The sequence below is a fragment of the Urocitellus parryii genome, chromosome 1 (genome assembly GCF_045843805.1).
Source record: "Urocitellus parryii isolate mUroPar1 chromosome 1, mUroPar1.hap1, whole genome shotgun sequence".
Classification (NCBI taxonomy): Eukaryota; Metazoa; Chordata; class Mammalia; order Rodentia; family Sciuridae; genus Urocitellus; species Urocitellus parryii.
This window is the reverse complement of record NC_135531.1, coordinates 23810176-23834891: the sequence shown is the minus strand read 5'-3', so window position 1 is coordinate 23834891 and position 24716 is coordinate 23810176. Positions and strand designations below refer to the sequence as shown.

Sequence of the window (24716 nt, the reverse complement as noted above, 5' to 3'; positions counted from 1 at the left end):
AAGACAAAAGGTAAGGATGAAAGGAGAGATGTTGGTTAAAAGAAAGCGAGAGAGAGAGAGAGAGAGAGACAGACAGACAGACAGACAGACACACACACACACACTAGACTAGAGAGAATAGTGTTGGCTGGATCTGCCCACAGCAGCCCCTGGGTGCCTCTTTGGAGGGCACTATAACCCTAGGTGAGGGTTTGTTCACCTTATCAGACTTGAAGCCATCTGTGGCTCCTTTGGGATTTCAGGATACCAGACCATTGGAGGCCCAGGTGGAACCCATGGAAGAGGCCTGCCCAGGGTTCTGGCACAGTGTGCCACTGAGAGCCCTGAGTCCCAAGGAGACAATTTCCAGGGACAGCAGAGGTTCCTTCCAGCCCACCAGGAAGAAAGCTCTGGATCACCCATAGTTTAATTGAAAGGAAATCAAGAATCAGAAAGTGTTTGTACACCCATGTTTACAGGCCAGGTGTGCTACCTACCATAGCAAATTAGAGTTTATTATTTTGATTTACCCTTCTCCTTAGGAAGCTTGGTTGTAAGGATCCAATGATTAAAAACAAAAGTGTGGAAAGATTTCCCCCCCAAGGACCTGTAACCTTGTTGGGGGTGGGGGGAAGGCAGAGACCACAGAGTGTGGTGGTCACAGGTTCCCCAGAGGAGACCTGGTGAGGGTCCTGTCATCTGGGAAGAGAAGGGGCTGTGGGTCAGGGAAGGCTGTGATGGGCTTAGGATACCCTGGCTGGCCCTGGACTGAGCTCAGTGACGGGGTTGTGGGGACAAGATGACAGGATTAGAAAGAGGATGACCTGACTTCCCCCAAAACCCCGGGGTCTGGGTTTCTCTGTCCCCCTCCCCACCTAGTTGGGTGCTTCATGGACACCGATGCCAATCATGGGGGAAAGCCGAAATCCTAGAAATTTTCCCTCCTCTAGTGGGAATCTGGACTCAAAAGACAAGGCTCTTCCATCCCAGACTGTCTTTGGTTGTCACCGCTTCCTCTGTAGCCCGACTTTAACTGTCCCTTCTCATGACCTCCCCTTGTTCCTGGAGAATGACCCTTCTCAGGCCCAGGACATCTTGATGAGGGATTTTTTTTTTTTCATCTCCATTTCCTCAGGGATGGCAGACTGTCCTTAGGAGATGAGCTGCTGGTAATCAATGGTCACTTACTGGTCGGGCTCTCCCATGAGGAAGCTGTGGCCATTCTTCGTTCAGCCACCGGAATGGTGCAGCTGGTCGTGGCCAGCAAGGTAGGTAGTTTTGTTCAGTTTTTGAAAAAACTTTGAATGGTGGTGTTGGGTTTGGCGTCGAGCCCTCCCCCTGCCACACCCGGGTGCGGATGTGCCTGCACACACTGACCCTGGGCCCTGATCCACAGGGCAAGCCAACGTGGAGGCCCTCCTTAGCTGAAGTACATTCTATTCGTTTTGCTTTTCTTTGAGAGTCTTTAAAGTTACATGTTGCAGGGTGAAAAGATAATAATAGAACTAAGGAAGAGGTAAGAACAGTAGGGTGGAAGGAAGGACGATGTGGAGGGAGAAGCAGTTCTCCCAGGAGAAACCAGAAATGGGATATGGAAACCTGGACGGCAGGGAAGAGGGAGTTGGGGGATTGTATCTTCAAGTTCAGAAGGAAAAGAGGACACAGGGTCCTCCATGGGCAGGCCAGGGGCCTGCTCCTTCAGGCCTCCCTGGGGGAAGCCTTGGGGGGTCTTTTGCTCCCTCCACCCTGCGCCTTTCCTTCCTCCCAGTTCTACAGATGAAGAGTGAGGCTTCCATTTGGCAGGGGCCGTGATGCCATCAGCATCTGGCCATCAGCAGGCCCCCAACCCTGGTCACTAGTCTTTAAGTGCTAGAGAAAGACTGCAGGCTCCACAACTCTGATGAGAAAGGGAGGCACTGACCTCTCTCCTTCCTGTCACCTGATTGTGCTGTTGGTGAGACTAGGAAAGAGTCTGTGTGAATGAGCAATTAGTGAATGGAGCCTGGGGACTTCCTTCTACTTCTGGCAGGGAGACTGGGTGTGAGGCCTTGTGTACCTTAGCCCCTTCTCACACTACACTGTTGCTGGTCAGGGTGATTCTTTTCCCATCATCCCTGTTGTTTTTGAACCTTGCATCTGAGGTTTATATATATATATATTTTCCCAGTTAGATTCCAAGATTGATTGCTGATTAGAGGAATACAACTGGTGCCTCTTATCCATAAGTTCTGCATCTGCAGGAAGGACTAGTAACCTAGGGATTATTTGAAGTATGCGGGAGGATGTGTCGGTTATAGGCTATACACTATTTTATAAAGGGACTTGAGCATCCTTGGATTTTGGTATGGGGGAGCGTGTCCCAGAACCAATCCCCCAGAGGTACTGAAAGTCAACTGTATTTAACCAGTAGATTAGAAAAATACCTGGAGCTGTCTGAAAAAAAAATAATCTGCTTTTATTCCTTTACACTTTTTACCCCAGATCCTTGACTGGACTTTCAGGCTTCCAATATGCAGAGCCTTGGTGAAGGCTCTGTGGGAAATACAGACATCTGAGCCCCTGGAGGCAGGAGCTGAGCCCATTCTAGGTCCTTTCCTCCCCTTCCAGAAGTTCCCTGGGGTCCTCCAGGGTATCCTAAGTCCCTGGAGCTGCACACACAATGCCTGCCTGAGGGCTGTCTCTACCCCTCACTGGCGACAAGGAAGGACAGTGGTCCTAAGGATGTCCCCTGTCAGCCTGCCCAAGGCCCCTGGAGGGAAATGCTGCCCCAGAGGAGAAACCATTTCCTCATTTTGCCAGATCTACCAGAGCCCGAAAGCACAGCTCCCCTCCCCACAGCTGCAGCTCGAGAACCTGGGGTCCTGCCTGAGCTCTGTACCGTGTGTCACCAAGCCTTCATCTGGATGCTGCCTCATTTTTTTCAGCTAGCTTGGAAAATAAGGAAGGAGGGAGATCTTTTCTACATCAAGCTGTTATCCACAAACAAAAAATATATAATATTAAAACAAAAAGGGCCCCTCACCCACAGAGCTAATAATGAAGGGGGATCCACTGGGCTCTGAAAACTAGTTCCCAGGGGATGCCTTAAAGGAAGAGAGGACACTGCCAGGGGCTTCTCACCTAGTATCTATTATGTCCTTGGATTCTTAAGAGTACAAATCCCATGATACAGGTATGGGTTCTTTGTATTCAAAGGATGGAATTGAATCGCCAGTTAACTTGGGCGTGTGGTCATGCGGCAATAGACAGCAAACGCAGGGGTTATGCCGAGTCCTCCAGACTGCAAAGTTCATGCTACTTCTCATACTCCATGCTGCCCTTCAAGCAAATAAAATATAAAGGACCCCAGAGCCAATGGTACTAGGAAAAAACGTAATGTGTTCCTGCCAGAGGCATTGACTTTTAGGGACCCTTGCTGGGTTCTTGTAGGGCTGAGCAGTGTGCGGACAACAAGAATGGGTGTCCATTCCAGCTCTTGAGCATCCAGCCCAGATCCCAAAGGCGTGGTTGGGCCCCTTTTGCAATTAGACAATGAACAGCGGAGCTGCCACTGCTGCTGGTGTCTAACCTCGGCCTCCACCAGCCAAGGTGTTCATCCATTAGGGGGAAAAGAAGTGTCACTTTAGGCTCCTCTGGGCACCTGTTCCTCTTTTGTATCTAACAAGGGGAGATAATCCACAGACTTTGTTGTTGTCTTTATATTTGAATGAAGGAAGCTTCTAACTTGCTGAATAAAGAATAATAACAATGTAAAATGTCTTGCTGGACATGATGGCACACACCTATAATCCCAGCTACTCAGGACGCTGAGGCAGGAGGATGGCAACTTTAGAACCAGCCCGGGCAACTTAGAACCTGCCTCAAAAAGATAAAAAGGGCCAGGATGGGGGTCAGTGGTAGAGCGCCCCTGGGTTCGATCCCTAGTACCAAATACACACACACACACACACACACACACACACACACACACACAGTAGATTCTTGTTATTCTAGGTAATAGTCACCTTGTCACAAAATTTTAAAGCATTGTTTGGGAAATACAGCTGTTACAGCAGAGAGGCTATCTCATGTTTCTCCACAAATAGGTTATATGTTTATAGTAAGAGCTTAGAAAGTCTTTGTTGAAGGAACTCAGAATTTCCAAGTTAGTTTTGCTATTTCTGGAAGCATCACATAGCAATACAGAACTCTCTCTCTCACTCTTTTTTTTTTAGTCCTGATTTTTATTACCAAGTAGTAGATTTTTATTATTTCTAATGTAGAAAACCCAGAAAAAAAAATAAAGAGAAGAAAAAGATGAAATTTTGATAATGTCACCAATGATATAATCCACTAAGTGGTGTGTCCTTCCAGCTGGGCACATTTCTTTTAAATGGAGTCAAACACAAGGAGACAGGGTTCAGTCTGGGGGCAGTCCCACCTAGAATTAAGTGCCAGCACAGCCCTTGAAAAGCCATGCTTCCTAGGCACATCCTTGCAACTCCAGGTCTCAGTTTTTTCTTCTATACAGTAAGAGTCAGTGACCACGTCACAGGGATGTCATGGAGACTGTAGGAGATGGAGAGGGCCCTGAGCAGTGGAGGAGCATTTGGCTTTGCGACTTTATTACCTCTAATTCATTATTACATGCCTCATTAATATCATGCTCATTACTGTCATTTTAATGGGCTCGTTCAAGGAGCAGGGTGCGGTAAGATCCTGCCTTTCCACCCAGGAGGTGATTTCTACAGCCCCCCGTTTTCATGGATCTGGAGTGTTCCTTCCTGTGGCTACCGTGCCATTTACTCACCGATTGGCACCTTTTAAAAATTCTTCTGTTAGTCCAGCAAAGTTGACATCCCAGCAATTAACTCACCTTCTATTTAGTAACTTTTTCATTTCCGTGGTTAAGAACTACCAACATAATATTCACAAATTGCAAATCTACGATGAAAATTCTTTAGGTTCCTTAAAGGTGGAAGCAGCATCAAACAAGTAACAAATGCCACTGTCATTAGGTGTTCAAGCACTGTGGTTTGTGAAGTCCAGTGTTGAACATGGGTGTTTTTTTGTTTTTTGTTTTTTCTTTGTCTTCTATTCTGTCAACCTCAAGGCATATGATGATGAAAACTTTCACTTGTTTCCTTCTCTGAAGAAGTGGCTGGTGTAGGAGGGAGGGGAGAGAGCACAGTTTCTCGCTGGCCTCTAAGCAGCTCTGCCACTGCACCCCTCCCTCCCTGGACCCCAGCCCCCCATTTGTGGCATTTCCCAGGAGGGCACCAGACTGCCACGTGTCCTCATTTGCAGTTGGCGTTTCCATGAGCACTTAACGATCTCACCTGCATCCCACAGCCTGCTTTGGCCTTCTCTGCACAGAGGAGCAGAGGGCTGGGCGGATGAAGCCTCTTGGAGTCTGATCTTGATGGAGTCTGATTCTCTGAATTGTTGTTGACCTTTAAAGGTTGTTCAAGGGCTGCTTTCATTGGAAAGACACTCTCGTGTCTCCAAGTTGGCATTTTGATTCAAGAAACAATCTAATCTTTCTCTAACGGGCAGATGCTGCTGAGATGGTAGCAGGGCAGGGAGGAGGGGGTCATAGATACTTGAGCTCTGTGCTAGGTCTGGGGACGTGGCTGTGGGTAGAGATGGTGTTAGGTGGGAGGAACACTCATACAGGCAGGGCAAACAGGCAAGTGAAGTTAGACATACACGCAGGGGAAAAAATAAATAATCCAGGCTATCAGAGAACACGCCTCCAGGATGATCCCAAAGGAGGAAGCTCAGGCTTCGCCCAAGCAGTGGTGGTCAGCGGAACTGGTTGGTGCCAGGGGATAATTCCTGGACCTTTCCTTGCATCCCCACAGGAAAGCTCTGCAGAGGACCTCCTCAGGTTGACCTCTAAGAGTCTGCCTGACTTGACCAGCTCGATAGAGGATGTGTCCTCATGGACCGACAATGAAGACCAGGAGCCAGACGGGGAAGAGGAGGAAGGGACCAGCTCATCCGCCATCCAAAGAGCAGTAAGTGTGACTCTGGTTTCTCCCAGGCTGCTCTTTTGGAATGGTTTCCCTGAAGACATGGGTGTCAGGATCAGAGGAGAAATACTTCAGAGACTGGGATAGACACCAGGAAGGGAAAGGACCTCAGTGCACTCTTTTTGATATTTTTCTCAGAATCTTCCGGAAACATCTGCGAGGGGAAGGCGTTTCATTTCAGAAAAAAAAAAAAAATTGAGACTCCAAACAAATCAGAATGCAACTGGCTATTGAGTTTAGTGCCTAGATCAGTGTCTAGGGTGCTTTGTGATATAAACAGGATTTTGTTGCTGCTGCTTCTCGATAGTGTTTGAAAACAAGTGTTCGTGAATCTAAACTTAAGACAGCAAGCTTTCTGGTTCCGAGTGGAATGTTAGCACAAAGATCACCCAGACAGATTTGTGTAGAAGACAGCTTACCATCTTAACCAAGCCAGGATACCCCGCACAGCTTGGGGCTCTTCCTCACATGGCTGGTGTCACTTCACACCCTCACGTTCTGCACATGTCACCTGGTGTACACGAAGCTGTCAGAACAGCTTCTGGCTCCATGGTCTCCTCTTTGTATCCCAGATCTGAAAAATGTGTCATTTTTTTTTGTGTGTGTGTGTATGTGTAAACTCTTCTTAGTCCTTTTTCTCATCCAACTAACCTTGGGGAAGGCACCCTCTTCTGCCATTTGGAACCTGTTATTCCTTCCCACCAGCTTTGAACCTAGGTAGCATAGATAGTGTTGGAAAATCAGCTTTGTTGATCATAAGGCCATCAAAGGCCAAAAAAAATGCATCTCATCTTATTTGCCATAACATGCCATATTACTTTAAGAAGAAAAAGATTTTCCTCTTTACTTTTGGTCCCTGGAGATCAGGGCCACTGAGTATGGTTTTACAGGTTGTAGGCTGCACAAAGGTATCACATCTCAGGAATCACGATTGCATCATAAAATTCAGAAGTTTTTATACCCTGTATTCTATAGAACCATGATTGATTTCAAACATTTTTCCAGCTGCTTTTCCCTCAAAGGAGGGAGCTTTCTCAGAAGACCAACCTGTAATAGCAGGCAAACCTGAACTTAACAAGTGGAGCCGAGGTTGACAGTTTGAAACAACTGTGTGCTGATTCCTATCTTTTTGCATTATGGCCATTTAGCTTTCCTTTGACTTTTGGTAATAGTAGAGACTCAACTAATTTTCATGACCTATCATGCACTCCATGATTGACCCCTGCTTGCTTCTCAGACCTCCCTGTAGACCAAACTGACCCTCAGTTCTATGCAACCACCACAATGCCCATTCCTGAGCCCCTCATGGTGATTACCCACTTTCATGCCACAGGACCTTTGCAAATGTTGTTCTGTCTCTATGGAATCCTCTTTGCATAACTGATTCATGTTTATCTTTTGGGTCCCATAATGTTACTTTCTCAGAGAAACTTCCCAATACCCTTTTCCAATCCCTCAGCTCTAGCACCATGACCAAGCATGTGCCCTCCTGTGAGCTACTTATCACAGATCTGTTTGATGCCTGGGGGCAGGTCAGACTAAGGTATGTTTCTCCCACCCCATGGTGAGCTCCAGGAGGTCAGAAAGCATGATGACTGAGGCAGTGATCTGGTTGTTGAGTTATATGAAACAAAATTTAACAGCAAGGCTACTGCAGCAAGCCTGAGCAAAGCCAGCAGCTTGCAGCCCAGCAGCCCAGGTAGGGGATGGGGGATGGGGGATGGGGGTGCAGGTTTAAAATTTAAAAAGCAAAGCAAGCATTCACTGAATACCTGCCATTTTCTCAGCTCTGTGCTAAGCCCAGAAAATAATGAAAAATGACAACAAAATCCAACCAGATTTACCTACCATCAGTTTCATGGCTCTTCCCCTAGCCCACAGATGACCACAGCATGGCAGCCTCAAAGGGCCTCCGCTTCCTGTGCATGTCCCCATCCCATGGACCTCAGGGATGCTCCTGGAATAAGCCTTGAGCACGCCTAAGCATTGTGCCTTCTCCCCACCACCTTCTCCTCTACTGTCTACCTATTGTCAAGGCCAAGGTCATCCTGAGCTCTTCCTCCCTGCGACCTCCAGCCCCAGGCTCTGGGCTCTCTGCTCCTTGTGGTACAAGGTACAGCTTGTGGTACAAGAAGGAGCAAGGGCTGTGTCACCATACAGCTAGGGACTCCTTAACTCCCACCCAACTCCAGCACTCCACCTCTAGCCAGACGCCCTTCGCTGCTGGCTCTGCCAGCCCCGCACTAGCCCAGGGAGTCCCCTTGCTCTCCCCCTCCCAATGCTCCCAGTCTGGACAGTTCACCCTGGCTGAGCAGGAGCCCTTGGCTGAGCAGCCATGCCTGGGGGCTGGTCAGCTAGATTTCCATGGAAAGCTCAGGGAGCTCAGGGTCTTCTCCAGAGGGGAGAGGGGACCTTGGCTGCACGTCTGATAAAGCCCCCAGCCTTGGTGTAGCACAAAGGCTCTTTGTGGGGAAGGTCACAGTCCCATAAATTTTTAAAACTTCATAAGTCATATTCTCTTGCAGAAAAACTCCAAGGAATTATTTAATTGTCTGGGAATTTTTTTTATACCAAATACTGCTTTAATAAATAACACATGGACTATGTTAAATATATTACATGTTGTATATTATAATTTAAATTATAATTTATGCTTACAATTTTTATAGATTTCTTTTGGGAAAATTACACTAATGAACATGTAAAACAATGTGATTAATAGGTAAACTATTTTGTTGTTGTCGTCGTCGTTGTTGTTGTTTAAATATATTATTGATGATCTTGGGAACTGGCCACTTCTAGGAGTATAAGTATCACTATAGCTCAGTTGGTAGAGTGCTTGCCTTGCATGCACAAGGCCCTGGGTTTGATCCCCAGCACCACAAATAATAATAATAACAAGTATCATTTCTCTAGAGAAAGCCTTTGACTAAGAAATTCTGCTAGAGGAGAATTACATCAAAAATATGCACAGATATATACAGGCAAAGATATATATACATAGATATCTACATAGAGATGATAAATTTTCACAAATTTATTATGATAGATTTTGCTATGCCTTTCTAACTGAATTATTATAGCCCCAAAGGCCATCTATTTTTAATTAAACTTAGAAAACCATGCTTACAAAACAGGCTGTGATTTTAGTGATACAACCCTGAGCATGTCTCTTTATTAAAGCTTCTTCTGAAACCGTGGTTTATAATGGCTAATATTCCCTAACATGGAAGTGCCAAAATTTGTGTCACCAATTTACATCACTCACATGTATATTCAGTTTTTTTTCAAAATGATAAAGACTCTGTATATCTTTGCTCATATATGCCAATGCATATTTTTTATGTTTTTTTTTCCTTAAATACCTTGTAGCAGAATTGTTTGATCCAAAGTTTTCTCCAGAGAGGTTATACTAACATGCATAGCAGTGGCCACTTCTATGATCACCAATAACATTGTCTTTAATTTAATTGTTTGTCAATTAATCACATTATTTTACACCTTTATTATTTTATGTGCTTTTCCAGAGGAATTTCTGTGCATGCTGTCATACACATCTGCATACACTTTGTTTGCAAAGAGGCGAGAAACAATGGAACAATCTTTTTTGTGTGTGTGGTGCTTGGGATTGAACCCAGGGCCTTGTGCATGCAAGGCAAGCACTCTACCAACTGAGTTATGTCCCCAGCCCAAGAAACAATCCTACTTCAACAATCTCCCTTCTCTGGGCTCCTTTCCACTCTACCCCTCACGAAACATTCACGGAGAAGGGTCCCAGTTTGTCCCCTGGACCTGGGCACCAACCATGTCTTAGCCACTCTGGCTTCACACCAAGAGAACCAGTCCTGAAGCAGAACTGTGGGCAGCCAGCCTCCCTGCTCCCTCCCAGGGTCTGCCCTGATGCGCCTTAGACGAGAGCTGAGCTGATGAAAAAAAATTCTTTGAGTTATGTGTTCACAATCTAAGACTCTTGTTTTGTAATTTTTAAAAACTAAAGAACCACTGAAATGAAAGAAATCTGGTACCATTTTAATCAACTAAGTCACAAAGGCCCTGATTCCACAGATGATGATGGCTAAACCTGCTGCCCAGGTCCACTCGGACACTGACTGCTTTTGCACCTGTCCGTTGCGCTGTACTCCAAGTGCTTCCGTTGAGCAAATGTGAGGTAAAGACTAGGGATCTGTTGTGAGTGTGCTTTGATTTACTTCCCATTGCTACAATAAACAGCAATGAGATTTTTCCTTTCAAAAAGCTTAGTATAAAACCATATGTTGAATATCAAGTTTGAAAAGTAAAAACTGGATCAAAAGAAACAGGAAAGGATGGTGGGAAAGACAGGCATTTGCACAATTGCTGTCCTGAATGGGGCTGGCTTCAGTGATAGGGCTCACTCTCCATCACCTGCCCCCAGTGTCACCGCCAGCGCATGCATGATTACAGTCTGTCAATTTTGGTCTCAGAAATCCCTAAGTCTAGACCCCTCCTCCACTCCACCTGAGCTCCTTGAACCCCAGATGGGTCTGTCTTCCTGGAATCTCTCATCTCCATCTCATCTTCTGCTCAGCCATAGTGTTTTAAATGAGAGTCTAGTTCTGTCGCTTAAGCAAGTAATATAATTGAGTAGCTCTCTCGGGGCTGGAGATGTGGCTCAGCGGTAGCGCGCTCGCCTGGCATGCGTGCGGCCCGGGTTCGATCCGCAGCACCACATACCAACAAAGATGTTGTGTCCGCCGAGAACTAAAAAATAAATTAAAAAAAAAATTGAGTAGCTCTCAATTATTCTGAAGTTAAAATCTCAACTCCTTAATGTAGAATACAGTCATCCCTCAGCAAGCATGAGCTCTGCATCAGCAGATTCTACCAACCACGGATGGAGAATAATTTGAGGGGGAAAATTGCACCTGTACAGAACATGGAGACTTTTCCTCTTGTCGTTGTTGCCTAAATAATATTACAACTATTTCCATAGCATCCACATGGTATTAGGCATTATAAGTTATCTAGAGGTAATTTAAAGTGTAGAGGAGAATATATATATATATATATGTAGGTTTTATGCAAGCACTAAGACATTTATATAAGGGACTTCTACACCTTGAATTTTAGTATCCAGTGGGTATCCTGTTACCAATCCCCAGCCTATGGCAAGGAACAACTGTGCTGCCAAACCCAGCCTGGCTGTGCTGCGCTGTCTCCTGTGTATGCTCCCAACAGTTCCATGCACGCACACGCACACACACACACACACACACCACTAGCATTTTGAGCTCTGTGTTTCCCCTGTATTCTAGAATTCCTCGCTACTTGGTGCCTTCACACCTGCTGTTTTACCTGGAAGACCACCTTCCTTTCCTCACCTGGCAAGATCCTTGGCAACCCAGCCCAACTGTCACTCCACCCCTGAAGCATCCCTTTCCCTGAGCCCTCGGGTTATTTAGTCTATGCTCTGTGCTTAGGTAGCACTCTGTATCTATCATAGTGTTTATCATCTTTTTTGTATCATTTATCTTTTTACTGCTCTATCTTCCTAATTGGACATAAAAGTTTCAAGAGCAAGGAGCAGGAGGGATTAAGCACCTCTCTATCCTGAGGATGCAGCATAGGACCTGAAGTGTAACAAGGGGTGAGGGTAGGGTCAGATTCTCCTGTGATATTTTTTTTTAGTTGTTGATAGACTTTATTTTATTCAATTATTTACATGTGGTGCTGAGACTTGAACCCAGTGCCTCACACATGTGAGGCAAGTGCTCTACCACTGAGTCATAACCCCAGCCCTCTCCTGGGATCTTCTGACCATTCAGAAAAATGTGTGTTCTGTCCCAAGTGTAAATACTCATGGTTCATCTGAAAAAAAAAAAAAAAAGACACTTTTTCAGAGGGGGAAAAAAAATCCATGTCCTACACCCCTGAAAGTGGCTTTTTTTTTTTAAATAAAGAGAAAGACTTTCAGAATGACAGGGCGGAATATGGGTGATATCTCTTCAGTGAATCAAAACTTGTCTCCCTTTTTTTATATTTTTAACAAAGAACAAAACCCTCAGAAATGGAAGTCATGGTTGTCTCTGCCAAATGTACAGTTGTCACCACTCAGCTAGGAAGAGCTTGTTTAGCACATCAATCAGGAGACCTGTATCCGGCTTCCTCTGGCATCAAGAGAATCAGTTCCAGCGTTTCTGGAATCACAAGTTTGGGGAAATCTGGGAGAACTTTGGGAGATTGGGATTTGGGGAAGATCTCATCTCTTGAAAGGAACGAAGAGCAAAACTGGACCTTGCAACTCTGTAAGTCTGATGTGGGTGTGTGATGCTCTGTCGTTGTGGAGGTGAGAACCTGGAAGATGGTATCCTTCAGGTAGATATTCATTTTTGGAAAGAAAGGAGAGGGCCTCTTGTGTTTTGTTTGGATGGAATAGCTGAGAAAATGTCCACTCTGTGTGTTTGCAGAAGTGTCTGAAGACTTTTATCACAGCATCTGAAAGTGTCATTTCTGGTTGACTCAAGCTGCCCTGGCTGGGGAACTGTCTCTCCTTTGGGGTCTGAACTAGATTTTTCTGGTGAATCAAACTTAAGCATCTGATACAAAAAAGCAAAGAGCACCAAGCGCATGAAGCTCTGATTCGTGTTAAAACGGACTGGAAATCTGATCTTCACAGGCTAAAACAATTAACACAGAGAAATACTGGCACAGGGGAGCCAGTGTTCTTTCCCCACAGCTTCAAGGGGACAGTGTGAAGACTTGGCTGCTTCTCTGAGGTCCTCAGAATCCCTCTAAACCCAGGGCAGTTGCAGTTTCTGCTTAGAGATTCATGCAGGTGTGCAGGTGGTCCCTCGTCTGTCTAATGTGCAGCAGGAGGGTGTAGTATATGTGGGCTGGCGTCAGATTCCCCAGGTGCCATCTGGAAAGGCCCATTCCACAGCTCCATGTGGGGCAGGCCTAGGAGTCTGTTTTCAGAATCTTCCACAAGACCCTGCTGTTTACCCAGACTAAAAATGAAAACAGGAGGTCTCTTAGGAGCCTGCTATTAGGAGCTGGTTGAAACTCTGGGACCTCTCTGTGCATTGAGATAAGAGGAGATTTTAGGCCCCCACTTGCCTCTCTCCTTTTTGCACTTTGGGAACAGAGGAGCAAGGCCACAGGGGTTGTAGTGCTCATGGGACACTTGGCAAGCACAGGTCCCCAGCCTGCTTCAGCTCCTCAGGCATGGAATTGGGCATGTCATCTTCTCCTTACCTTCCCCAACATCAGCTTGTGGTGTATAGGCTGTGCTGTGGATGCAAGGACTGTCCCAGCACCTTGTATGCTGATCCTCTACCCTGAGTTCTGCATTTTTCTCTTCCCTGCCCAGATCTACAAACTATTCTTTCTCCACAGTTCTGCACTCCTCCAGCTAGGTCTCAGTTCACTTTGATGTTCCTTGGGCAACACTTTAACTGGCATGAGACAGACAGAAGTCATTGCATGAAACTGAATGCAGTATGCGAAATTGCCAGAGCGAGATAAGAAAGAAAAGGCTTGCCATTGCTGCTGGTCTAGGAAAATAAGATTTAAATTTGGGGGTGGTTTTGATTTGGTTGGGTTTCATACTTAAGGAGATGAAGCGATTATTTAAAGGGGTGGCTGAAGATAAGAATAATTATTTGGCCAGAATGAATTGCCCCTAAAACTGCTGACATTTGAGTTAGGCTTGTCCTAGTGGCACTTTGCCAAGGACTTGTTCCAACTTGCTACCTGGCTCGGTGCTGCATTTCCACCCATGTAGTTTGCAATTCTCAGGGAAGTAAATAACTCATGTTATTGACATAGAAAAGCAAGTATGGTATTCCACGTGGAATCTCTAAGCCCAGGGCCTTCCAGAGGGGAAGCCAGGTGGTCGCTGAGAGAATGGGAGGGAAGTATTAGAACTTGCCTAGATCTTATCGGTTTCGGTTGCTTTGTGTCTTATTGTGCATGTAGACATGAGTGCAGTACTGTAGGCTTGTGATTTATGAATCTGTGTTGGGAGTTTCTCAAACTAAAAGGGCTGACCTCAGAGCATGCAGCCATAGGACATATAGATCAAGAAATCCTCTCCATAGGCAGTCAACTTTATTTGGACTTGAAATTTTCCTTCAAATTTCAGTGAAAAGAAAATACAGCCCTCTAGAGCATAGCATGAGGTTTCTCTGCCCTCAAGTTAATTTCTTTTATTAAAAAAAAAATATTGTAGGACTCATAGGGTGACTATGATTGCTTTAGGTAAATTGCTTCCTGTCTTTGCATCTTCCAGCACGATATTTCAACTCTGACCCTTATTAGATACTTTCCTTTTTTTTTAATATCACCCTGTTTTCTTAATTTAGATCTGCATGTCTTTGGTGGGGGGGTTTGAATCTGTGGTCTACACATGGAAACCTAAAGTAAAATACATGAAAAGGCTTAAAAGAAGGTGACAATTCAGTAATGAAACTGAAATTAAAAATGTCTTCAGCCATAGACAAAGTGATAGCAATAAATACTGTGCACTGTGTGTCTCAGGATAACTTCATGAGCCTGAAAGTCTTGAAGGTCTAGAAAATTCCTGAGGTGCCTTCTGAGACCACCAGTGAAGGCAAGGCACACTGAGAATCTTCCACCAAGAGGAACAGGAGGTCCCTCTTTGTTTCCATTCCAGTTATTGTGCTGGTCTTGAGGCAAATGACAAAATAACCTTTGACAGTATGCCCATGTGTTAGATACATGGGCCTTGAGTGCTAGGGAAAAACACATCTCACTTAAAGGCTTCAGGAACCTTGGAAGATTTGAAATCTTTTGATATTTTTTTCTTTCTACTCACATCTTATGCAACATGGTAGCACAGAGCCTGGGAAATCAAAACAAAGCAAAATACAAGAGGTCAGAAGTTCCCCTGTGGAATCCAGGGCAGAAATTTCTCAGAGAAGCAGAGCTGTGTAGGACCAATAGAATTCTCCCATCCCCGCCCCCTGGAGTTACTGTGTGCCTGCCTGGCTTTTTGTTTGCTGTTTGTTGGCTTGTTTTTGCTTGCCTAGCTTTTTAAGTACTGATTTAGTTCCCTAGATGACATTTGCAGAAAAAGAAGGCCATGATCCTTGCTGTTTTCATTCCCTCACTTGAAATACCTTCCCTTCCATGCCTTGACTATCAAGATTTTAAAGCCCCTGTCCCTCAGAGACTTGTCTAATTGCTCCAGCCTTCTGTCACTTCTGCCTTCTCTGATTGCCAATTTTGTCTGTTTCTTGCCTGTTAGCGCTTAAAATCAGAAAGTCAACTCCCGATTTCATAAGTGGGTGGATAGAACACATGTATTTACCTAATTAAAATTTGTGGATATATCTTTTAAGCTAGGAGTCACAAATAGGCGGTCTGCATGTCACACACACACCCTTCCTCTTTAGCTCCCAGGGCAGACATCTCTAAGTCTTGCTAATGTTCTTCCCACCTACATCACAGAAGTTCATAGCAGGTGCCCCCCAAGCAGACATAGTACGATTCAGTGCTGTTCACCAGCCAGCTCTACATCTCTCTCCACATACCTAGAAAGCCCTGTGCTGGGTACTCTCTTCCTCTCTAACAATATCTGTTATTCCAAAATGAAATATTATTTCTGACTCTTTCTTTTTCCTTCTTCTGTATAATAAATCCTTTGGAGCCATAGGCTGTATTGATTTGGAGGAAAGAGAGAGATCTCATTTTTTTCTGGAGATCAGGGAGGGCTCAATAGATACAATAATATTTGACTATTCCATAGGATTTCTGCAGGAGCACTCCCAGAAATGAGTGACATTCTAGTGCAGAAACATAACACAGACAGTGGTCCACAAAAAGGAAATTTTAAGGCCCGTTCAAAGGTCAACAAAGGGCCCATGTTCAGCCTGTGCTCTTAGTTCCAGACTAAGGAATTACAGATTCTTTTATGAGGACGGTGACTCATTGATGGCTTTTCAGTTGTGACAGGCTCAGGGATCCTGTGGTGAGGTCACTTGGGCAGTGGGGTAGAGAAGGAGGTGGAGAGAGAACAGGCAGGTTGGAGGCACAGAGATGGATGTGGAGGCCTCTACTATAGCCCCACTGAGAAATAACCAGATCCAGGGCTGAGGGAGAGGGGCCATGAAGCTAGGAAGAAAGAGAACAGTGGGAGTGGGTGGTCAGAGGAGAGAGGAAGCTAAGTTCTCCCAGCATTTGGGTGCTAGGTTCTGGGTTGTCTTTTTTTTCCTTTTTCTTTTTCTTTTTTTTTTTTTTTTTTTGGAGGGGCGTATGTTTTTTGTTTTGTTCTTTTGTTTTCCCCCCTGAAGGCAGGGCCATTACTATGTTTTGACCAGGTTTCTGTTTACTTTTGAGCCTTCCTGCCTCCCGTCCTCTCCTCCTCTCCTCTCTTGCTGGCTCCCTCTACACAGGTTTCCTGGAGCCTAGTACCCTCCAGCTGCTGTACATTGGCTCACCGAGGTCCCCACAGCATCCTCCGTCTTCTACAGGGTTCCAGGCCCCCAGGCAGCCTCTCTTCCCTTCTCCTCCCAGCCATTTTCTCTCTCTCCTTTCACGACCACCAAGAAACAAATGCTTTCCGTTCCTTCCAAACCATGTCCGAAAAGCTACCTGACTTCAATGATATTCAGTAATCCTATGACACTAGCAAAGTGTGAATATTGAAGAGAATCCTTGTTGTTTCAAGTGAGTCTCTTTTTTTTTATTTTTTATTTTGGATATCATTTTAAAATTAACTTTAAAGATAAAATCAGGCAACCTGGATGAGTCCAAAGAGGAAATACTGTGGTAGACCAGCAAGCCTTCCAGCTTCTTACCCACTTGCCAATTCCTTCTGATTGACTTGCTAAGTTATGTTTTCTAAAAATGCTCCAGTTTCTTTGCCTTGACTTACGACTGGAATTTGCACCATTCCTGTGGATGAGGAGTCAGCACCGGTGAAGGCCAAATGGTAAACATTTCATGCTTTGCTGGCGGGAGTCTCTTGCTCAACTCTGCCTTTGCATTTCCAGAGCAGCCATGACAATTAGTAAACTAGAGAGCGTGACTGAGTTCCAGTTACAAAAACAAGTGGTGTGCCCCCTTGGGCCCCTGGGCAGCAGTTTGCAGAGCCCTGGCTGATCTTTGGTGCATCTGGGTTAGCTTCTGGGCCTTCACTTAGCACATCCCTGTTTTTCATCAGATTCTTAGAGAAATATATATCCAGCAGCACATACTCAGTACTGCTCCTGTACTGATCTAGAAGAGGCAGTAGAAGGCTTAAGCTTTAAGGTAGTGCCTAGAACCTAGCAATGAGCCCAAACTGAACCACGATGATACCTTCCTCTTATTCTAAAAGCTGCCTCTGATATGCCCCGTTAGGATGACCTTTTTCTGTTATCATAGGCCACGTAAGAGTATGAAACTTTCTCTCAAAGTTGTATATGTTTGTATATCTTATATATGTTTGTATGGAATACTGTTACTGCAGAACTGGGTTTGGTTAGCTACTGTCTCGGGGCACCTCTGACAACTCATCCCGCCGTATTTTCTTTCCCGCTAATCCTCTTACTTACCTCTTTTAGAGGCCATTTGTTTGTATTTGTATTTTTTATTTTTTCTGGTGCTAGGAATGAAACCCAGGGCCTTCGCATGTTAGGCAGGTACTCTGCCACTGAGCTACATCCCCAGTCTGTGACTGTTTTCCACCCTCCACCTCGATTTCTTATATGTCTGAAGGTCTTCCTACACACACACACACACACCTGATTTTATCATTCTGGAACTTAGGGTAAAGCATGTCACAATCCTGCTCTGAGAGATCTGTCAGTATCAGTGAACGTGGCAGGTAACTCCTGCTGAGAAATGACCTATGTGTCTTCCCTTCAGTGAGCCCACAAACCCAAAGAAGAATGTCAGACCCCCCACACACATATTCACCTACTAGGTCACAGGGACATGGCAAGAGTGAGGGAGCCCTACTTCATAGACTGTCTGTCCTTGCCTTACCTCATTTTGAAATCTACAACCAGGAGAATGTATGCAGATTCCTCCTGTCATCCACATTCAAAGAACCGAGAGTCCCTGAAGGACACTTTCCTCTTTTTAGGAAAGTGACACAAACTCACCATGAGATGGTCAAACAGGGCACAATGACTGATGTCTTAAAGGTGACTTCTTTACCTTGAATTTCTTTTTTTCATTCTTTCTTTCTTTTTCTTTTTTTTTTTTTTTTTTTTTACACACTGGAGATTGAACCCAGGGGCACTGTACCACTGAGCTATATCCCAGATTCTTTTTATTTTTTACTTGGAGATAGAATTTGGTTAAGTTGCCCAGGCCAGCCTCAAACTTGCCATCTTCCTGCCTCAGCCTAGCAAGTCGTGGGATTAGAGGTGTGTGCACCATGCATGGCTGTCTTTACCTCAACTTTCTTTTTTTTTTTTTTTTTGGAGGGGGGGGGGCAGGCATCAGAGATTGAACTCAGGAGCATTCAACCACTGAGCCACATGCCCAGCACTATTTTGTATTTTATTTAGAGACAGGGTACCTCAACTTTCTGAGCAACCAAGAGATCTGTTTAATTTTTATGCATAAAAATCATCCAAATAATCACCAACAAAGTCCATTAAGCCCATTCAGCTTTAGGGGGATGATGAAAGGGAAGAGACTGGGAACAGGCTCAGATAGAACAAGGGCAGTATTATCTCATTTGCAAAGCTACAGCGTCAGCTGTGGCTCTTCCCCCAGCTGCATCTGACGGGGAAGAGTGCACATGTTTTACACTCTGCATGGACCAGGGCATGCTGGGGGCTGGAGAGTTTTACTTTCCAGTTTTACTGGTCCCCTCTTTAGTCCTGAGTTACTGTCTTTGCGGGAGAGCAGTGGGTCTGGCATAGCAGTAGGTTCACGGTTTTAATTTCTGCAGGCAGCTTGCAGGCTTCTGGCCACTTCGTGCTGATTTATTGTTGTTCTGATTCCTTCTTTCTGAATGGTTATTCATTTCCAGCCCTGGCCTCTCGGATGGCCATCTGGTTCTCTTTTGGTCACTCGAACATCTGCCCCAGAGATTTGGAAAATGAGCTTCCTTTGGCAGCCTAAAAATAATCTTAGTGTGGCTGAAGCATGAAAGGGTAATCACCAGGCTCCATGGTCCTGTGGACACGGATGGGAGAAAAGCCAGTCAAGCTTCCTGGGATTCAGAACTGAGATGTCTTCTGTCACATCTGTATTTTTTTAAAAAAACAAATGCTGGGAACCATAAAAATGTGGTGTGACCGACCTGGGTACCACCAGTCCTCCTGAAGTTTTCCCTGGGACTAGATGTTTGCACAATGGGATGAGGTAGAGAGAAAGGCCATGCTTCAAGAACTAGCTGAGAAAGACAGGTGGTGCTCAGAAGTTAAACATCAGTCAGAGTGTGTTCAAGGAGCTCTCACAAATGCTTTGAATAGCAGTTAGAGGACATTCCTAAGCAGTCGTCTTTAGCTTGAACCCAAGTGGCCTGTCTCATGGGAAATGGCTTGCTCCCCGCTCCCAAAAGACGATTTTTTTCCAGAAGCTAAAACTCTTGTCCCTATGATTTTTCTTATACAAAAGTGCAGCTTTTCAGAAGTTCTGCAAATGAAATAAAATGCCACCACAATGATCATCAAGCAAATGCCAACAAATTTATATCTTCTTGCAAGTCATGATCCAAACATGTTAAAATCTCAAGCAATTAACATCCAAACTTAAATTTCCTTGACTTTGTGAATTAAAAAAAAAAAAAAGCATTTAATAGCCTCCTTTGATCTCTCCTGTATCTTATTTTTCTCCATCTAAGCTAATGAGATTTTTGAAGCTGAATGCTGGAAAGAGATTGTATTTTTCAGTGTCTGTAACCTGAGCTATTTTTTCCTGGAACAAATATGGTTTCTTCAGCTCCAATAACATGGAACTCATTCAATAGCAAATATCTCAGTGACTTGTAGATGAACAAAGAGTAAGTGAACACACAACGATGTCAAAACATTGGCCCCCACACCCACGACATTTAGAAAAATGAACCAAATCCCAACCCCAAGATAGTTGTCCCAGGTAAAAAAAAAAAAAAAAATGGGAGATTTACACAATAGTTTTAAAGAGTCTTCTTGGCAGAAGATGAGATTCCTGGGTTTAAGACAAATGACTTTATTACTCATGGTGCAGCGACTGGATTTTGGCTTTCTCTATCTAGTTTAGGATCAAATCCCAATTTAAAGTTCCACCTTCACATCACAGCCCACTCCAAATCCTGCAGCTGTAATGCAGAAAACTCGGGTAGAGACACATGCAGTGGACTCGCTCACAGGTAAAGAGTCCTGAGCATAAGCAACTTCAATGGATTAGACACAAGCCTAACTAGGGTTTACTTTGGAGGGAAAGAGATATTTCTTATACCAGAGACCAAACAAACCCACACCTTCTTCCTCGTACTCTATCTCTAGCTTTCAAGGCTGTTCACACTAGGTACATCCTTGAGAGATTGATACCTTGGTAAAAACAGCCTGTGCCTCCATTCACAAGCCATGTAGAAACGCACAAGATCTGTGGAGAGTTGTCTCCCAATTGGCTATAGCCAAGAAATTCAGTAACATCAAGTAAAGAAAGACAGATGATGAAAATATTCTTGACCTCTCTTGAAGATGCCAGTCATTCTGTGATTATTGTCAAGAGTGCATAACCATGAACTTAAATTCAACTGGCAAGGAATCTTCTCCCAACTGGTCCTACTTAAAACAATTTCAGTGCATTCAGAAGCTTCTTGGTTTGCATTTTACATTTTGACACAAAAATATAGGGCTTCCCGGTGTACTGTATTGAGTATAGATTGTGCCTCAGAGTAAGAATCTTCCATCCTGGACCATATTTTCCATTTATACTGCCTCTTGCATGGAAGTGCTAAAACTGAAGAAGCTACATCTCTCCTCCCCTATTTATTTGCTCAGCTGGGAAAACACCCTCTGCAGATTCATGAACCAGACCTGCTGTTGATGATTCTACAGCTTCTGCCCCTAATAAACTATTAGAGGATAATAATACCTCTGCCACCAACTCCTCCAGATTCATCTTTCCTCGGGTTTTAAATGTTCAAAGGGTCGAGTAGTGTTGCTTTCTGTCACCTATTCTTGGTCAGTAATTGGATGCCTCTAAGGTTTTATATCCCTCCCCTCTGGGGAGGACTCCACTCCCTTGAATTTCTTTTTCACCTACTGCTTAAATTGGTTCCTTTCCTTCTTTCACAGCCCTGTTTGCTGGATTTGGATGCCTTTAAATGTTTTCCTTCTGTTCCTTTGCTTTCTAACTCAGAATTTTTTTCCTAAAATACTAATCTAGATTCTGTCATATGAAAAGATGGAATCAATGAGTCCCCTAAAAGTCTCTATTATTCTAGTGCATCTTGACCATCACCTCCAGCTCAGAATTAGCCAGGGCTGGCTCCCTCCCTATTTCTCACGTGTACTCCCTCTGGATTTCTAATTTCATACATTTCTCAGGTCCCTTCCATTAGGGCAACAACAACAACTGTGTCCTTGTGAGTTTTACTCAGGAGTTCTTTTTATTCTTTCTTACCACCCACCTTTAGACCTGTACACTTTCTGATCTCTCTTGGTATAGCTGTCCCAAGGCCTTTTACTAAAGCATTTCATTTGCACGGGTTTCTATTTTTGTTTTTGTTTTTTGTTTTGTACTGGGGATTGAATCCAGGGCCACTTAACTACTGAGCCATATTCCCAACACTATTCTCTCCCCATACACACACAGGCTTTTTTTAATGATTCTATTTTGAGACAGGGTCTTGCTAATTGCTTTGGGCCTCCCCAAGTTGCTGAGGCTAGTCTCAGACTTATGATCCTCCTGGACCCATCTTCAGTTTTAAAATCACATCTCTCTTTGTTTTCTGGGCCTAGGATGCCACTCTCTTTTCTCTGTTTTTGCCTCTGTTCCTTGGTTAGATTTCTCTTCCTTTCTCCTCCTCCTCCTCCTCCCCCTTCTTCTTTTTCCCCCTCTTTCCCCTTTCTTCTTCTTTTCTTCCTCTCCTTCCTCCTCTTCCTTTCCTTTCTCCTCCTCCTTTTTTCTTCCTCCTCCCCTTCCTCTCTTCCTCCTCTCCCCAGCACACAAGCTTTCCTACTAAAGGCCAAACTCAAGGCCTTGCTCATGCCAGGCAAGTGCTCTACCAATGAGTTACACCACCAGCCTGCATACACTTATGTGCTTGAAGTCCAAACACTGAGTGGGACAGGTTTCCATAATTGCTGTTCAGAATACATATATTCTAGGGGTTGGGGTTATAGCTCAGCAGTAGAGTACTTGCCTCGCATATGTTAGGCACTGGGCTCAAACCTCAGCACCACAGAAAAATAAATACAATAAATAAAGATATTGTGTCCATCTTAAAAAAATCTTTAAAGAAAAAAAGAATACATATATTCTAGACAGCAGCATGATGATGATAATTCCCCATCAGTTTTTGCCTGATGGGCTACTTCAGTGTAGCTACTCTTCATCTCTGGAGTAACTCATGAAATAACATGGAAAATTGCAGGTTAATTCTACATCTCCTTTGGCTGGTGCTTCCACCTAGGGTGGTAAATTCTGAAGGGCCAGGCCCTGACCTGCTTCTGTAAGCCTGGGCCTTAGTATGCTTTAGTGGCTCTCCAGGTGATTCTGATGCACACCAAAGATTATCCAGGCCAATCCCAGCCCCCAAAAAATCTCTGTAAAAAATCAGACTACTATAAATGCTTGCTGCAATCACCTTGAATTCTTGGCCATTTCTTGTACCATTGTTCCAGCCTTACCTTTGTGCCTGCTTCCAGAGGTCCTCTGTTGGCCACCCCTGAGTTTTGGGAAACTTTCTATGCAAACTGGGTTTCTATTCAGTTTTCTCTAATCCCTACTTAGAGAAATCCCTACTCAGCATAAATCAGATCTGTTACCACCCATCTGATTGCTTACTGGTTTCCAGCATTTTGTTGCTATTGTCTTCTATTCTTTTTGCCCTTGTAGAATTATTCCTTCCTCCCTCCTTTCCCCACCTCCTCCCTCCTTCCTTCTCTTCCCTGTCTTGTAGCATTGTTTTAAAAGGGAAATCTATCACCATTAATCAGAATCCTTTACCACTTAATTCTTAAATGCAGACCTATGTTTGAGATGAAGATAATAAAATGGTGTAACCAGGATTTGTGCTCAGGCAATTGGACTCTTAACCATTCTGCCCACCAAGGTGCTAGAAGCTGAAGATGTTTCTTCACTGAGAGAGAGTTTCACAGGTTACAGATACAGAATAGGACAGAAAGAGAGGGACTCCATGGAAATTGGCAAATATTATTAGATTGCAAAAATCTAATGGCATTGTTTTCTAACATGTGGATTAGAAACTGCTCATGAATAATACATTATATCAACTGTTTCACTGAACTGAAGGTCTTCCAAGAGAAATTTCTGCAAAATTCATTTTAGAACAACTAAAGTGATATCTTCAGAACAGTTTGATTTGTTCTGTGTATCAGGGCAAAATTCACACAGCAAAGGGATTCTGTTAGAGTGTGGACCTTTTTCAGACAATAGTCAGAAGACTAAGGAAAGGTTCATTGCAATCAAAATTATACTTTGTACACTGCTACTTCCTGCTTTAATCAGGAAATAATGTGGCTAGGTAGCCACTTCCTGTTCACTGAGTTACAATCCATCTAACATCATGACAAACCAGTTTTCTGTTACAGGAGGAAATAGGTCCCATTTAAATTCAGAACTCTATTGCTGTGGTTTGAATAAATTCATGTGTTGGAAATCTAATCCCCGGTCAACGGTGTTGGGAGGTGGGGCCTAAGAAGAGATGACTAGAGCCCTCATGAATGGATTAACGTTGAGAGCCACAGCCCAGTCAGAATGATGCCTGGCATATTGCCAGAGGGAATGGTTGAAAGGTGACACCAGCGAACCATTGAGATGATGATTTGAGTTAAGCTGTAAATAATTGCTGTGATGCTGGATTGATTGAGTTGTATGTGGACCCTGCTCCTGGGAATAGGGCGCCCGTTACTTTGGAGTTACTTTGGAGTTCCCGAGCAGTTCTCACAGGTGTTTGGGAGAGTTGGGGAATAAAGAGTTGCTGTTTGAACCTACAAGGCTTTGTGGTGGCGCGGTTATTTGTGCCCAGCCATACTGCGGCAGATTAATGTCATTATTGTGGGAGAAGATTATTTATTGCAAGAGCAGGCTTATTGTAGAGGTGAGTTTGGCCTCTTGTTGCTCCCTGTCCTTCTGCAAGGACACAGCAAGAAGGTCCTAGTCAGTTGCTGGCACTTTGATATTGGACTTCCCAGGCTGAAAAACTGTGAGAAATACGCTTCTTTTCTTTATGAATTATCTATACTCTGGTATTGTGTTATGGAAACACAAAATAGATTCAGAAAGTTTTGCTCACACTTTCAGTAGGTTCTGAAATAGAATTCATTCCTACTCTGAGCTCACCATTTATGATATTTTGAGATGTCTCTAAATCCATTCTTATTGGGTCTACCCACAAGATTGGGTAATAACATGCACTGTTATTAGCATAAGATGTCTCTGGCGTTAAAAAAAAATCTCATTACTGGACTGGGGTTGTAGCTCAGTGGTAGAGTGCTTGCCTCGCATGTGTGAGGCCCTGGGTTTGATCTTCAGCAACACAAGAAAGTAAATAAATAAAAATAAAGATATTGTATCCATCTACAACTAAAAAAAAATTTTTTTAAA

The 24716-nt window shown here is 44.2% G+C and overlaps 1 protein-coding gene across 1 annotated transcript in view; it reads left to right on the top strand.

Moving 5' to 3' along the window:
* Pdzd2 (PDZ domain containing 2) overlaps window positions 1-24716 on the top strand; it is a 235097-nt gene that overhangs the window by 145692 nt on the left and 64689 nt on the right. The window contains exons 4-5 of the mRNA XM_077800187.1: window positions 1115-1247; window positions 5823-5978. Coding sequence (XP_077656313.1) covers window positions 1115-1247; window positions 5823-5978 — 289 coding nt within the window. The remainder of the gene's footprint in view (window positions 1-1114; window positions 1248-5822; window positions 5979-24716) is intronic.